General features: G+C 42.0%; 1 protein-coding gene across 2 annotated transcripts in view; it reads right to left on the bottom strand.

Moving 5' to 3' along the window:
• The window catches only part of MELK (maternal embryonic leucine zipper kinase), an 83,124-nt gene extending 74,706 nt beyond the window's left edge, over positions 1-8,418 (bottom strand). Inside the window, exons 1-2 of one of the 2 annotated variants that reach the window (XM_026506224.4) lie at positions 8,303-8,418; positions 883-978 (exon numbers count right to left, since the gene is read on the bottom strand). In XM_026506224.4, coding sequence (XP_026362009.1) covers positions 883-940 — 58 coding nt within the window. In that variant the 5' untranslated portion in view covers positions 941-978; positions 8,303-8,418. Of the gene's footprint in view, positions 1-882; positions 979-8,124; positions 8,247-8,302 lie in introns of those variants that run through there. The other variant, XM_057313603.1, reaches the window with a different exon arrangement.
• Positions 8,419-16,501: the final 8,083 nt, after the last annotated feature.

The following is a 16,501-nucleotide window of genomic DNA, read 5'->3' as shown; positions in this document are numbered from 1 at the left end:
TATCTCTCTATCTCAAATGAATAAATAAAATCTTTAAAGAAAAAAAAAAGGAAAGGAAAGGGAAAAGAAAAGAAAAGAAAAGAAAAGAAAAGAAAAGAAAAGAAAAGAAAAGAAATTGCCAACATAACATTTCTAAAAAGAAGCTTCTGGTAGTCCCTCCTATGGTCTTCCCCATCTCGGTAAATGGCAACTCAACATTTTCCAAAAACCCAGGAGCCATCCTTAGCCCTTCTCTTTTGTAGCACACTCCATATCCAACCCATCAACAAACCCCATTGGCTCTGTCTTCAAAACACATCAATCAGTGTTACTTGGGGGAAAAGAGGCAGGTACTGACTGGAAACTTTGTCTTGATCTGAACAGGGAACACGTAGGTGGATGTATACATAAAACTCCATCAAGATGAGTGTACTTTGCATATTTTATTGTGCTGTACCTCAATAAATTAAAATACACACACACACCCTTTCACTAGCCACCATAATCCCAACCTTTCACTACCTTCACTGCTATCACCCTCATACAAGTCACCATCATCTCTAGCATCACTCACCTGAATTACTGCAGTAAACTCCTAACATCTCCCTGCTTCTGCCCCCGCCTTTCCCAGCCCAAGCTTTTCACAACCAAGCAGCCAGAGTGACCCTTTAAAACAAAGGTCAGATAGATCACTCCTTGGCTCAAAACTCTCCGGTGACGTTTATTCTAAATAAAAGGATCTACTAGGCCTCTCCTACTACTCTCCTCTCTCTTGCTCCACTTTTTCTTTCTAAAGTAGGTTGAAGAATTTTAAAATTATACTGAAAAGCTCATGACTGCCCAAATGCACTATATTCTCAAATAGTTGATCTGTCCTCTGCCTCTGCGGAAAAAAACAATTACCTGTCCCAATAGTTTCATATAATTCATAGTATTTGAGAAGTTCATCATAATCTTTCATAGTCCTCCTGGAGGTTTATACAATATTACACAAAGAACCTGTAAGACAGAAATAGTACATGATCAAAAAAGGAACTACTATGAGATTATCTCCTCCACTCTTGTAAGCGCATATATAAATATGTCATAGGCATATAAATGATACCAGAAAAACTGATCAGCTATATGGTAAAACAAACAAACAGGATTCCTATCTCATACCATATATAAAAATCAACTGTAGATCAAGGAAAGGCATATACGAAAGATAAACCTTTAAAAAATTTTAAAGAATATTGTGTGATTTTAGGACAGAAGAAAATCTTTTAAATAGATACAGAAAGTACTAATCATAAAAAAATCATACATTAAACATTAAAATTCAGAACTTTTGCATGTCTTAAAAAAAGAAAACTATAAATGTGAGAAAATATTTGTAACACTTATAACAATAGATTTTTATCCAGAATATATTATATACAATATAGAAAAAGACAACCCAAAAGAAAAAAGCAAATGAAATAAAAAGGCATTTCATAAAAAAACACAAATGACCAGTAAAAACATGAAAAAATGTTCAGTTTTATTAGTCATCAGGGAAATGCAAATTAAGATTCCAATAATATACAATTTTAAGAAACATATAATGAGATACATATTTTATTACTATGCTCCACAATTTACATGTGTACACATACAGTTGATCCTCACACAATACAGGGGTTAAGGGCAAGGACTCCCTTGCATGGTCAAAAATCCACATTTAACTTTTGACTTCCCCAAAACTTAACTACTAACAGCCTACTGTTGACAGGAAGCCTTATCAATAGCATCAACAGTCAATTAACACATATTTTGTGTTTCATATGTATTATATACTAAATTCTTACAATAAGGTAAATTAGAGAAAAGAAAACGTTAGTAAGAAAATCATAAGGAAGAGGGATGCCTGGGTGGCTCAGTGGGTTAAGCATCTGATTCTTGGTTTTGGTTCAGGTCATGATCTCAGGGTCCTGGGATGGAGTCCAGCATTGGGCTCCTTGCACAGCAGGGAGCCTGCTTCTCCCTCTGCCTCCCATTCTCCCTGCTTGTGCTCTCTCTCTTGCTCTCTGGCGAATAAAGAAATAAAATCTTAAAAAAAAAAAAACCATGTATAAGTAGACCCACACATTTCAAAACTGTGTTGTTCAAGGGTCAACTACACTCTTAAGTATGTATCAAAAAATATATATAAAAATTAGCTGTAAAAGTCTTAGGTAGATCTTACTTGATTTTATCTTTTTGAGTTTTAAAATTAAGTAGAATTACAGGGGCGCCTGGGTGGCACAGCAGTTAAAGCGTCTGCCTTCGGCTCAGGGCATGATCCCGGTGTCATGGGATCGAGCCCCACATCAGGCTCTTCCGCTATGAGCCTGCTTCTTCCTCTCCCACTCCCCCTGCCTGTGTTCCCTCGCTCGCTGGCTGTCTCTATCTCTGTCGAATAAATAAATAAAATCTTTAAAAAATAAATAAATAAATAAAATTAAGCAGAATTACAAAAAAAATCATGGGGATGAGTAGAGCCCTGTTGTGTACATGAATACCTAAGGTCACAATCATGTCAGCTTTGTCTCATTTGTGGAGGATATGCTGTTAGTTGACTTTAACTAGAGATTAGCAGTATATCAGGCAGAAGTGCTAGTGTAGTCAAGACTGTCAACCCTGAATTTTTTTTTCATTTATCATGCAGATGAAATCACTGAGCACCTACGATGTGTCAGACCTGCATTTTACACTAACTCTATAATGGAGAAGAAAAGAAATGTGGTCCCTGCCCTCATGAATCTTGCATTCCAGCAGAGAAGACAAAAAGCAAATAAGTAGAGAATAAATAATTAAAAGTTGTCATACACACTGGGAAAGAAATAGGCAATAATGGTCAGAATGGGTTGCTGAGAAGGTAATATTTAAGCCAAGATCCAATCCAAAGGATGAAAAGTGAGAAAAAGAAAATCAGCCCTCCGGTAATCAAATCGGAGGTGCTGTTGAAATGATCATGATCCTTTCTTTGACTGACTGCTGTTTTCTCACCAATGATTTCCTCCCACCACCTGCTTCCTTAAGAGACCCACCCACTGAAATGCCACAGCTCTTTGACAGTATCCTTTCTAAAACTGGTCCTTGCTTCCCTAATCCTTCTGAAAATCACCAGCACAGCTCAAACCCTCAAGCCCCTTTTCGGTTCCTAGGGAGTATGGTTTCTCTTGCTGCACAAAGCTAAGAATCACCTAATTTTTTTGGGGGGGGGTTGTTTTGTTTTCAAAACTCAGGTAAGCTTCCTAATGTTTTTTTACTACAGATGTGTTTAGTGGTCTTTGGTCAGTAGGCCTCAACAGGAGTTGTGAGCCCAAAAAGAAGGACAGGAAGAAAGTATTCCGAAAAGAGGGAATTTAGGTGCAAAGATCCCGGGGGGAAAAAAAAGGCCTACATGTACTGAACTGAAACTGCTTTTAGGGGTACCAGCAAATGGAAATGCAGATTTGGAGCTGGGACAACTGGTTAGCCACATGGAAAAAAAGAATACTGTATCTCTCATACCACACACAAAATCAATTACAGTTAGTGTAAAGACTTAAAAGCGAAAGACAAATCTTTAAAATGTAGACAGCTAAGGTCTTCCCCATACCAGGCCTATAGTTAGGAGTGGGAAAAGGCAGAAAGGAAAAAGAAAAGAATTAGAAGAATATAGCTTCATGAAAGCCAAGAAAGAAGAAAAAAGTAAAACAAGTAAAAGTTTCTAGGAAGTAGATTTCTAAAATTTTCTAAAAGTTCACATATACATAGGTAAAGTCCTAAGACTTAAGTCTCAGTACTGCAAAGTGGAGCTTTCTTTATGGGTAGACATGGGGTGAAAGATCTCTGAACCTATATAGAAATGGCTTCTCTAAAGGGCTCCCTTCTTAAAGGCTGGTACGGAAGGACAGAGCTGGGGATTTCAACCTTGGGAAGAGATACCCCAATACCCCGTAGAAAGCCAAGCAAGAATCAGGAAGCCCAGGGAAGTGGAGGTCACTGAGCCAGGCACAAAGAATCTCTCATATAACCCAGCACAGCACACCAGGACTCTAGAGTTCACAAAGGGGTTTGAGCCCATACCCAGCTAGTAAGGAAATTCTCCTTTGCCTGGCCTGACCCCTGTGCACAAATCTCCCTTGGGGACCTAGCAGTAGACTAGCTATGGCAGAACAGGGTTCAGGATCCTCAGATCCCATTCTCTCTAACACCTCAAAAAATTAAGTGAGTACATGCATATCCAACTGGGACTTGGGAAATGAAGTTCCAACTGGAAAGGGCAAGGCTCATCCACCTTGATAACTGCCTCTTGTAGTGGAAACCTGCTGTTAGTGCTCATTTCTAGAGCCAGATAGTCTCCCTTCACCAATAGGCAGAGCTCTAGCAAGCCTGCCAAAGGCTTGGGATTGATGAGTGGCCAGCACCGTGTTCACTACCTTCCTGTTCTCTGTTCCTTATCCTGTCTCATCCAGAGCTGAGTGGCCGGCACGTTAATAAGCCTTAAAAATGGTCATAACTGGGACGCCTGGGTGGCTCAGTGAGTTAAGCATCTGCCTTCAGCTCAGGTCATGATCCTAAGGTCTTGGGATCAAGTCCCATATCAGGCTCCTTGCTCAGCAGAGAGCTACTTCTCCCTCTGCCTGCTGCTCTCACTCGCACTCTCTCTCTGACAAATAAATAAATAAAGTTTTTTTTTTTTTAAATGCTCATGACTTTGGAAGATCTAGAATGAGAGTTCTACCTCAGGAGTGTGGTGAATTTATTAAAAAAAAAAAAAAAGTAAAAAGGGAGATCCTTACTACAATGAGGATGGGACATCTTCTTAAATTGAGGTAGAGAAAAAACTGAATGAAAAGCCCAAGAGCTGCAAAGAGTATTTTTTCAAATATCCTTTTAAGTCTCCTTTTAAAATGCCTAAAGCACTCTGATTCCATGAATCATTTTACTTAGAGATAAAAGATAAATTACTGTCAGCAAGTAAAAAGCCTTCAAAAATTTGGTCAGTGAATAGAACACTAGAGCAGGAGCTTTGGAAGGAAGATTAAAACTCAAGGAAAACATCAGCCTAAAAAAAAAACCAGTTTTAATCTCAATGTCAAAGCTATTACAGCAAGAAAGATAAAGATCATGGGCAAAAGACGTTCTGATCCAATAAATAGCCATTTCCTAGGAAGAGATGGCATTGGACCAACTTAATCAGCAGGATGAACTTGTAATCTAGCTGAACCTGCCTGAATGGGGTAGCGCAATGGAAGAAGCAAAGTCAGATCACAGAAAGTTGGGGAAATAAAATATTCTGCTTCCGCTGGAGTGGCAAAAGTTACTTCAGGTAAGGAGACATCACAGAGGTCATATTTATTCTCACTGGCACCTGAGGCACAGGATTAAAAAGATCCTTAACAGCACTACTAATTCAGAACTCTTTTAAAGAGTATTTGTCAGTGGGGCAAGGTGGGAATAAACTGGAACCACACCCAAAAGTCAGGGTTCATAGGACTAAGAAATTTCAAAACAAGCAACAACAGCAGTAAAAGTATAGTCAACACAACTCTTTGAGATCCTGGGGCACCTGGCTGGCTCAGTCAGTGGAACGTGCAACTCTTGATCTCATGGTTGTGAGTCTGAGTCCCACACTGGGTGTACAGACTACTTAAAAGTAAAATCTCTTAAAAAAAAAAAAAAAAAAAGAGGGGCACCTGGGTGGCTCAGTCAGTTAAGTATCTGCCTTCAGCTTGGGTCATGATCCCAGGGTCCTGGGATTGAGCCCCGAGTCTGGTTCCCTGCTCAGCGGGCAGTCCGCTTCTCCCTCTCCCTTTGCTCCTCCTCCTGTTTGTGATCTTTCTCCTTCTCTCTCTCAAAATAAATAAAATCTAGAAAGAGGGGCACCTGGGTGGCTCAGTCGTTGTCTGCCTTTAGCTCAGGGCGTGATCCCGGCGTTCTGGGATCCAGCCCCACATCAGGCTCCTCGGCTGGGAGCCTGCTCCGTCCTCTCCCACTCCCGCTGGCTGTCTCTCTTTGTCAAATAAATAAATAAAATCTTAAAAAAAAAAAAAACTAGAAAGAAAGAGAGAGAGAGAGAGAAAGAAAGAAAGAAAGAAAGAAAGAAAGAAAGAAAGAAAGAAAGAGGGAAAGAAAGAAAGAAAACGGGGGGCCTGGGTGGCTCAGTTAAGCGTCTGACTCTTGATTTCAGATCAGGTCATGAACTCAGGGTCATGGGATCGAGCCCCACATCAGGCTCTGCACTGGGCCTGGAGCCTGCTTAGGATTCTCTCTCCTCCTCTGCCCCTCTCCACCGCTCACACACTCTCTCCCTCAAAAAAAAAAAAAAAAAAAAAAAGGAAAGAGAGAAAGAAATCTTTGGGATCCTGATGAGGTAGAAGAGAAAGAGCAGAAGATTAGAAATGGGGGAACATCAGGCTATAAATCTGTTTAGAAAGTTGCCTGCTATAAAAGTAGGTTATCAGGTTCATTAGAGAACAAAGCCCCAACCAAGGCAGTATTAGGGTATTCAGAACACAGGGGCTGAAGAGGAAACACCAAAAGACATTTCAAAGTTTAAAAACCATGAGATGGAAATGGACAAAGGCCTCACAAAATATAAGAATTCTAATTGCCAACTGCACATGTCTAAATTCCATACAAAGGACTGGGCTTTGTTGCCACACTCAAAAGGAGACAACCATTTGCATGACACTGGAATTCATTTCCCCAGATGAGAGATAAAAGAATTCACAATTAACTTGATGGGTTTCTCCCAAATGAGTTTTGAACTTGCAGGTCATGGCTTTGAGTCAACTAGCAGAAATCAACTTGTGCCAATGTAAGACAGAACCAAACACCTTCTCTTCTTTATCTACCCCTCCCCAAATTATACCATGTTTTTGGATGAGTAATACAAATGTGGGCCTCAATTATATCTACTGAATCCAGGGAATATCATTTTTGCTACTGTAAAAGAAAACTGGTGTTTGCACTTCGAACTGCTATAATGACAGCAGAGTTCACTTGGTTTTTAAATTTTGTGGAGCTGGCTCTAAATATTCTTAAGTGCCCTGTTTACCCTCTAGAGTTTGGAAATATAGAACATAGGAAGGATGGGACTGGAGGAACCCAACTTTGTAGCTACCTAAAGGAAATATACGATCCATGTGAAAGGCAGCCTCTCAATTGTGGATAATGAAGAAAACCAGACCCCAATCAGATACCTGATGTCCTTCTCGGAGTAAGAATAGCCGGCATGTATATTTGGGATCTTGAACTTCTGTGAGGCAACAAGGATCTGCTTAGGTAATAGATTTATCATTAAATTGTATAGAGAGCAACAAAATGGGAGCAATTTCTTACTAACGGTATTATCTGAGCTATGCTATTACCTACCGGGTATACATTTATCTCATCTATGAGCTTGGTAAGATACTGATGCTGAGGATATTTCAAATAAGAAGCAGAATACCGAATGGCGTATAAGGTGGCCTTGTAATTGATACATTTAATCAACATCCTGTCCTGCTCCTTTGCAGAGGATTCTGGGAGCACCAACGAAGAGGCATTCATTCCTAAAAGCGTTAAGGGACCCATCTGCCCATCTGGCTGGTCCACAGTAAATAAACAAGAAAGTCAGATCCACTGGTGAAAGAAGCCCATGATGGTGCAGTAAGGGAGTTTCCGATTTCTCCCACACAACATAGTAAACAGAAACCATATTTTGAACGAAAAAGTTAGGGAACGCTGGCTTCTAAGCAAGTAAGCAAGACTCCAGGTACCTCTGAAACCCGCCGCCACTTTCCCCCATTCCACTACCAAAGAGAAATAACAAAGGTGAAGCTCAAGAACAATTATTCATGCTAGCTGCTACAGGTCTGTTCGCTTTCTTGGGATGCTCTCCCTTGGAGTTTCCCTTTTTCCCACCGGTTTCTTGGTGGTGCTGCTCCTTTTACTGCTTTGGCAGTCAGGGTATATACCTTTTAGTGTGAGCCTCTTAAGCCACTACTTTAGGAAGGTGAAGGAAGAGGAAGGATTTGGACTCTGAAAAGGGAGTGGTAACACATAACGTGCAATGGGAACTCACGCCTCTCGCAGCCTCCTTCGTGGCAAACGTTTTGCCTGCCCCTCACCAATAACCCTGAGGTAGGTACGATCATTATCCCCACTTACAGAGGAGAAAACCGGGGGTCGGAAAGCCTGACTATATCATCCGGGAAGTGGGCTCGTAAGGTGGGGTTCCGAGGAAATTCTCCAGTCTCCTGTGAGCCAGGAGCAAGCTGGGCTCGCGCCGCCGCTCCCCCGCGCCGCACAGAGCCCGGACCCCGGCCCTACGTGGGGAGACACTGACCTGAGGGACTGAGGGCCGGGCGGGGCGGGGCCGGGTAGAAGCACACTGGAGCCGGCCAGCCGTCCCGAGCGACGCAGCGAGAGCCCAAAACCTCTAAGAAGCTATGGGATCCAGCCGCTTCCGCCCGCCAAGGAAATCAAAACTCCCGGGCCGGAAGGGGCGGGGCGCGGCGGGGGCGCGCGCGGCGCCGGGTCCGGATGAGGCGAGGGCGTGGGCGCGCGGTCGCGGTCGGACCGGCAGCCGTGAGGGCTGGACTGGGAATGAGACGGCAGAGTGGTTCTGGGCCTGCCGAGGCCCGGTGACGTAAGGCCTCGGTACGCCTTCGCCGGAGGACAAGTGAAGGTTACCACGGGGCGTTAACTTGACCTAAGACCTTGGTCTTCTGTCTGGGTGCGCCTTCACCGGAGGGCAGGTGAAGGTTCTCCAGGGGGCGTGGACGTACAAAGTTTCCATAGAATTCAGCCTTCTTACGCCCTGCTTCCTAAAATTGATCTGCAGAGAAGTTGTTAGTCTTCACGGTTCTCATTTCGTCCTCTCCTTGCCCAGTGGCCCTTCTCCCATCAATCAAATACAAGTATATCTCTCCTCTCGCCAAATCTTACTAAAATGTGCGGCCACCAGAAATACACCGCCACCCCCCCGCCCGGGGGTCAAATTAACTGTCCATTAGGTAACTGAAGGTACCGTAAACACCAACCCGGCCACACAATGGAATTCTTTCTAACACAGTTCACTGTCCGATCATTATGTGATTTTCATGTCTGTATGAATTACAATTGTAATGGTAACTCTATCTGGAAGAAAAAAAAATTACAGCTACAGGAAAGAAAACATTAAGTATAAATTTGCATATGTATTTTTAAAATAAACATTACTTTTGGGGGCACCTGGGTGTCTCAGTCAGTTAAGCAGCAGACTCTTGATTTCTGCTCAAATGATCTCAGGCTTATGAGATGGAGCCCCCAGTCGGGCTCCACGTTGGGCTTCTCTCTCTCCCTCTGCCCCTCCCCCACCAGCTCACACCCACGCTCTCTGTTTCTCTCTCCCCCTCAAAAAATAAAAGAGACATTTCTTTTTTAGAGCAGTTTTAGGTTCATAGCAAACTTAAGGGTAAGGTACAGACCCTAAAAACTGTGCCCCCACACATGCATAGCCACCCCCATTATCACTATCCCTCACCCAATCACCAAAGTAGTACATGCGTTACACTGATGAACCTACATTGACATATTATCACTCAAAGACCGTAGTTCACATCAGAGTTCCCTCTTGGTGTGTACATTTTATGGGTTTAGATAATGACATGTATCCACTACTATAGTTCATACAGAGTAGTTTTACAGCCCTAAAAATTCTCTGCTCTGCTCTACCTGCCCATGAAGCAATATCTGTGTGTGTGTGTATGATTATTATTTTACTGCAATGAAGTACAATAGGGTTCTGGATAAAAGATTTTCAAGCAGAGGGGTGCCTGGGTGGCTCAGTCGTTAAGCGTCTGCCTTCGGCTCAGGGCGTGATCTCGGAGTTCTGGGATCGAGCCCCATGTCAGGCTATTCTGCTGGGAGCCTGCTTCTTCCTCTCCCCTCTCCCACTCCCCCTGCTTGTGTTCCCTCTCTCGCTGGCTGTCTCTCTCTGTCAAATAAATAAATAAAATCTTAAAAAAAAAAAGATTTTCAAGCAGAAAAAATTGCATTAAGATAACATTCTGTGGACTGGAAATATGAATCAAGAGAAAAAAAGAGGAGAAACGAGCAAGTGTTAAAAAGAAGCTGTGTATCCCCAAAGGCAAGAGAAACGAAAGATAAAATGAATTTATGGGACTTCATCAAGATTAAAAGTTTCTGCACATCCAAGGAAACAGTCAGAAAAACTAAGAGGCAGCCCACGGAATGGGAGAATATATTTGCAAATGACACTACAGATAAAGGACTGGTATCCAAGATCTACAAAGAACTTCTCAAACTCAATACACGAGAAACAAATAAACAAATCAAAAAATGGGCAGAAGATATGAACAGACACTTTTCCAATGAAGACATACAAATGGCTAACAGACACATGAAAAAATGTTCAAAATCATTAGCCATCAAGGAAATTCAAATCAAAACCACACTGAGATACCACCTCACGCCAGTTAGAATGGCAAAAATAGACAAGGCAAGAAACAACAATTGTTGGAGAGGATGTGGAGAAAGGGGATCCCTCCTACATTGTTGGTGGGAATGCAAGTTGGTGCAGCCACTCTGGAAAACCGTGTGGAGGTCCCTTAAAAAGTTAAAAATTGAGCTACCCTATGATCCAGCCATTGCACTACTGGGTGTTTACCCCAAAGATACAGACGTAGTGAAGAGAAGGGCCATATGCACCCCAATGTTCATAGCAGCAATGTCCACAATAGCTAAATCGTGGAAGGAGCCGAGATGCCCTGCAACAGATGACTGGATTAAGAAGTTGTGGTCCATATATACAATGGAATATTACTCAGCAATCAGAAAGAATGAGTTCTCAACATTTGCTACAACATGGACGGCACTGGAGGAGATAATGCTTAGTGAAATAAGTCAAGCAGAGAAAGACAACTATCATATGATTTCTCTCATCTATGGAACATAAGAACTAGAATGATCAGTAGGGGAAGAAAGGGATAAAGAAAGGGGGGGTAATCAGAAGGGGGAATGAAACATGAGAGACTATGGACTATGAGAAACAAACTGAGGGCTACAGAGGGGAGGGGGGTGGGGGAATGGGATAGACCGGTGATGGGTAGTAAGGAGGGCACATATTGCATGGTGCACTGGGTGTTATACACAACTAATGAATCATCGAGCCTTACATCGAAAACCGGGGATGTACTGTATGGTGACTAACATAATATAATAAAAAATCATTATTAAATAAATAAATAAATAAATAAAGATAAGAAACTAAAAAAAAAAAAGAAGCTGTGTATTTTTGTGTATTTTTTTAAAGATTTTATTTATTTATTTGTCAGAGAGAGAGAGAGTAAGAGAGAGAGCACAAGCAGGGGGAGAGGCAGAGAGAGGGAGAAGCAGGGCCCCCACCGAGCAGAGAGCCCGAGCCAGACTTGATCCCAGGACCCCAAGATCACGACAGAGCCCAAGGCAGATGCTGAACTGACTGAGCCACCCAGGCGGCCCTGTTTCTGTATTTTTTCTTAATGGGTGATGGTGGATATCAAATCATTCAGTATTTCGAGTCCATTGGATAACTTTAAAGGAGTGATGTTACAGCTTTATTCTAAGATGTGTACAACAATCCAGCTTTTTAAAGATATATTTACAATAATCCCAAAATTATATTCTTAGACCATTCAGGATTATGAGAAAATGTAGATGTCTACTTTTTCAAAATTATTTTGAGTATACATATTTAAAAGAGTTTGGATATTACTGAATTGAGGAGAGTAATTATGCCACAAGGCAAAATAGTCCAGTGCAAGGAGGCAAGTCTCTGAGTTGTGAGGCCAGAAAGAAGCACCTAATCCAAACCAAATAATAATAATAATAATAATAATAATAATAAAAACCTCTCAGTTACCTAAAAAAAAAAAAGAAGAAGAAGAAGTGCCTGATCCTCTGTCGGCCTGTTTCCTCATATGGATAATAAGGAGGTTGGATTACGTTTGTGCTGTTCTTGTTTCATGAGTCACTAACTGGGTGGGTCTGGCCATTTGGGATATAACGTGTCTACCAATAATTACACCATTACCAGCAATAAGATCCACTATGACTTTGTGAGCAATTATGTGCACTCACATGCATCATCTCTATAACCAAATGCCAGCCCCTCTCTCACAGTGTAATGTGTGCTATTCATTCTTCCACCAGTCACCAGTGCCTACCCTATGCCAGACCCTATTCAGGGCAATGCCAGAGAAAGGAAAACAAGAGATGTTGCTTCTGCCCAAGCAAGCTCACAGACAGAAGAGCCAGATTCAGATTCACAGACAACCAATTCTAATAAAAGGCCAAACAAAAGTACTAAATACAAGTGCACACAGCCATGCTGATTAGAGCTCAGAGAGGAGGGCAATCATTTCTGACCAAGGGATTAATGTATTTTGTACTGGAGTTAGGCCTTGGGAAAAAAGAAGAATTTGACAAGAAAAGAGCATACCGCAGACAGAGCAAGGTATGTGTGCAGAAGCCCAGAGGCAAGAAAATACAAGTCTCTTCAGAGCAAGGCATGTTGGGTAGAGCACAAGGAGACGGGGTGTGGCAAGAAAGGAAGAGCCGGGAAGTGGAGACCCACCTCACTGGGCCTTGTGTGCCAGGCTAGAGTTGGGTGGGGTGCTGACTGGGAGATGGGGATGAGCAGATGTACCTTTCAGAGAAAGACCAAGCAGCCACCCTGCCAGCATAGGAGTACCTGGGCTTGGCAAGGAAGGGTAAGAACTGTGCTTCTCTGGTGGCAGAATGGATACCCAGATGTCAGCGATACATGTGGCTAAGTCATCAGTGGGGAAAGGAAGCAAAGGCTTCAGTCCATTCATAGCAATGCTGCTTCCCTTACTAAACCCAGGTTAGACAACCTCAGGCTATAAACCACATCTCAATTCCTATACGCAATCCAAGAGAAATTGGGAAGCCACATAAAATTAAGTTTTTGGCCATAGTCTTGCTAAAAAAGGGGATAGCTCTACAAAAATTTTTTTAAAAAGCCTAACTTCAGGGACGCCTGGGTGGCTCAGTCGGTTAAGCATCCAACTCTTGGTTTCAGCTCAGGTCATGATCTCATGGGTCATGAGAGCAAGCCCCATGTTGGACTCCCCACCCAGTGTAGAGTCTGCTTGGGGGTCTCTCTCTCTCCCTCACTCTCTGCCCCTCTTCTCTCTCTCTCCCCCTCTCAAAATAAATAAATAAATCTTAAATACTTCAGGGGCTCCTGGGTGGCTCAGTCAGTTGAGCGTCTGCCTTCTACTCAGGTCATGATCCTGGAGTCCTGGGATGGAGCTCCATGACAGGCTTCCTGCTTGGTGGGGAATCTGTGTCTCCCTCTGCCTTTCACCCTGCTCATGCTCTCTCACCCCCCTCTTGTGCTCTCTGGCTCTCGCTCTCTCAAAGGAATACATAAAATCTTAAAAAAAAAAATACAACAGAAATTTGAATTAGATAACTACTTTGGGAATTTGTTAAATTTCCTAATTTTGACCATTGAACTTGTAGTTAGGTAAGAGAATGTCCTTGTTCTGGGGAAAACAGAGAGAGTGAGAGAGAGAGAATGATGACGATGATGAGGATTATGACAGTGACAATGATGTTAGGGCAATATGTACAATTAGTGAATTTGGGTAAAAGGTATGTGAGAGTTCCTTGTTCTGTTCTATTCTTGCAACTTTCCAATAACTTGGAAATTGTATCAAAATAAAAAGTAAACAAAAAATGTCAGGAATACATTTCTCTTTTTTAAAGAATTATTTATTTGGGGGGGGGGTAGGGACAGAGGGAGAGAGAACCTCAAGCAGACTTGCACTAAGTGCCCATCATGGGTCTCAATCTCATGACCCTGAGATCAGGGCCCAAGTTGAAACCAAGAGTCAGACACTTAAATGAGTGTGCCTCCCAGGTGCCCCAAGAATACGTTTCTTAATTCTGTTTACCCTTTGCACCTACCACAGGATCTTAACATCACTATAAATAAACAATGGTTTATCTTAAGTTTCCATTCTCTGCTAGACACTGTACTAGGGACTATAGATACATTATGTCCAATCCTGCAGAGTAGATATTCATATTCCCATTTTACAGATGAGGAAACTGAAGCTCAAGAAGTTTAGTTACCCGGTAAGAAGCAGAGCCAGGGATCCAAAGCCCAGGCTTTTTCTTCTGTAGTTCTGTTAATGTTTGCTGTATTGAACATGAGAGAAGTTTTAACATTAAAGTGTAAGGTACATACAAATTTAAGAGACTTTGTGAATTAATAAGAATGATAATGAACAGTCTGATCAAAAAAGAGCACCCTCATCAATAGGCAAAGGCTACTATGCAACCAACTTTTCAGAAGAAGTACATAAATACACTGCCATTAGGTTTTCTAGGTAAAAAAGCAACATATAGGGACATGTTTATACTAAAAAATTATCCAGTATTTATCCAAAATTTAAATTTCACTGGGGATTTTATATTTTTAGTTGCTATATCTGGCAACCTTAAATGCCATGAAAGGATGTCTGCTTTTTCAGTGAAAAAATAAGCTAATTATATAGATAAATAATGCAGCCCCATTTTTGTTTAGAAAAATGTGTAAGTATAGGAAAATGTCTGGAAGGATATATGTTGTAGTGTTAAAATTCCCTCTAGAAAATGGAATTAGGGTATAGAGGGGAGACTTCGTTTTTACTTTCCATGGTACTACATTGCATGTATTTTTAATTGAAATCTTTATTGAGATAATTATAGATTCACAGGCAATAGTAATAAGAGATAATGCAGAGAGATCCCTTATATGCTTTGCTCAGTTTTCCTCTAAGGAAAAAAAGAGGGTTTTTTTTCCTCTTTTCTTTTTCTTTCTCTTTTTTTTCTGTGTTACTACTCACACTAAACACTCTGACACCAGTTTAATGTTGACAATTCAATTCTGACACGATCTACCTGGAGTTAGCATTAGACAACACAGGTTAAGGGTTTGGTCCCACGAAGCCGCACCCACTTCACATACCCATCTGGAGTCTGGGCCTCCTGCACTTCAGACCAACCAGCTATAAATCAGGAGTTCCCGTGACCCCCTCCTCGGGTTTGATAATTTGCTACAGCAGCTCACAGAACTCAGGAAAAGAGTTTACTTACCACATTGCTGGTTTATTCTAAACGGATACAACTCATGAACAGCCCAACGGAAGAGATGCGTAGGGCAAGGTATGTGGGAAGGGGCTCAGAGCTTCCAGGCGAGTCACCCTCCCAGCACTTTGATGTGTTCAGTGACCTGGAAGCTCTCTGAATGCTTGGCTTAGGGTTTTCTACGGGGGCTTCACTATGTGGGTATGATTGATTAAATCACCAGCCACTGATCATTAACTCAACCTCCAGCCTCTCTGCCCTCCCTGGGGGTTGGGGGATGGGGCTAAAAGTTCCAATTCTCCAGTCACAGTGTTGGTTCCTCTGGCAAAAACCAACCCCTCCAACCTTTGGGGCTTTCCAAGAGACTGCAGCCAGTAGTCACCTCATTAACATACAGAAATACACTTACTGCTTCAGATTCCAAGGGTTTTAGGAGCTGTGTGCCAGGAAAGGGGGAGGAGGGAAGGCAGACAGCAAATATATATTTCTTCTTATGCCATATCCCCAATGGTAACATTTTGTAAAACAAATTCATTCAAGGTGTTGCATGTATCAATAATGTATTCCTTTTCATTGCTGAGTAGCATTCCATGGTGTGTGTTTGTGTATGTATGTGTATATGTGTGTGTGTGTGTGTGCGTGTGTGTATATATATGTTCACATGTTGAAAGACATCTGGGATGATTCTGGTTTGGAGCTATTACAAATAAAGCTGTTATGAACATTTGTGTGAGGGTTACTGCAATTGCATTTTTAAACTAATTTTTAGAGCTAAAGATAATAGACTACGTAAAAATGTTAAAACATCAACATGACCAAAAAAACCCACAAATAAATTGAAAAGCAAGCCACAAACTGGGAAATATTTACAACTTATTTATAGACAAAATAAACTGGTAGCTGTGATTACCTCTGGGGAGAACTGAGTGCCTGGAGGAAAGGAGCAGAAAGAGGACTGCTTTTTCACCACTTTGGCTTTGTACTGATAAACTTCATTGGTGCATCAGGACCCACAGCATGGTGAGGCCCACGACACAAATCTAAGCCTAAATCGGCCTGCACTTACAGGAAACACCGGTCATGGAAACCTAACATACACCGACCCCAGTCCTCCACCTCAGTGTTAGCTAGCTGACCTTACCCAAGAAGACGGGTCCTGTTAGCTCTATGAGGAAACCCCCAGCCTCCTAGCCGATCATGCCCTGTTTCCGTATTGCTGCTTGTAATGCTCTATAAAACTCGCTCTTGCCCCAAATCCCACGGGAAGAGCGCTTTGCCGCTGGTGAGGCACCATACTTCCCCAGTCCATGGATTGTTTTCCTTTGCACAAAGAACAGCAAGTTTGTTACTAAATCGTCTTAGTTTTGTCATTTGACAGTACCTTTTGAATTTTATAACAAAT

The sequence above is a fragment of the Ursus arctos genome, unplaced genomic scaffold (assembly GCF_023065955.2).
Source record: "Ursus arctos isolate Adak ecotype North America unplaced genomic scaffold, UrsArc2.0 scaffold_18, whole genome shotgun sequence".
Classification (NCBI taxonomy): domain Eukaryota; kingdom Metazoa; phylum Chordata; class Mammalia; order Carnivora; family Ursidae; genus Ursus; species Ursus arctos.
This window is presented reverse-complemented; position numbering and strand designations above follow the sequence as displayed.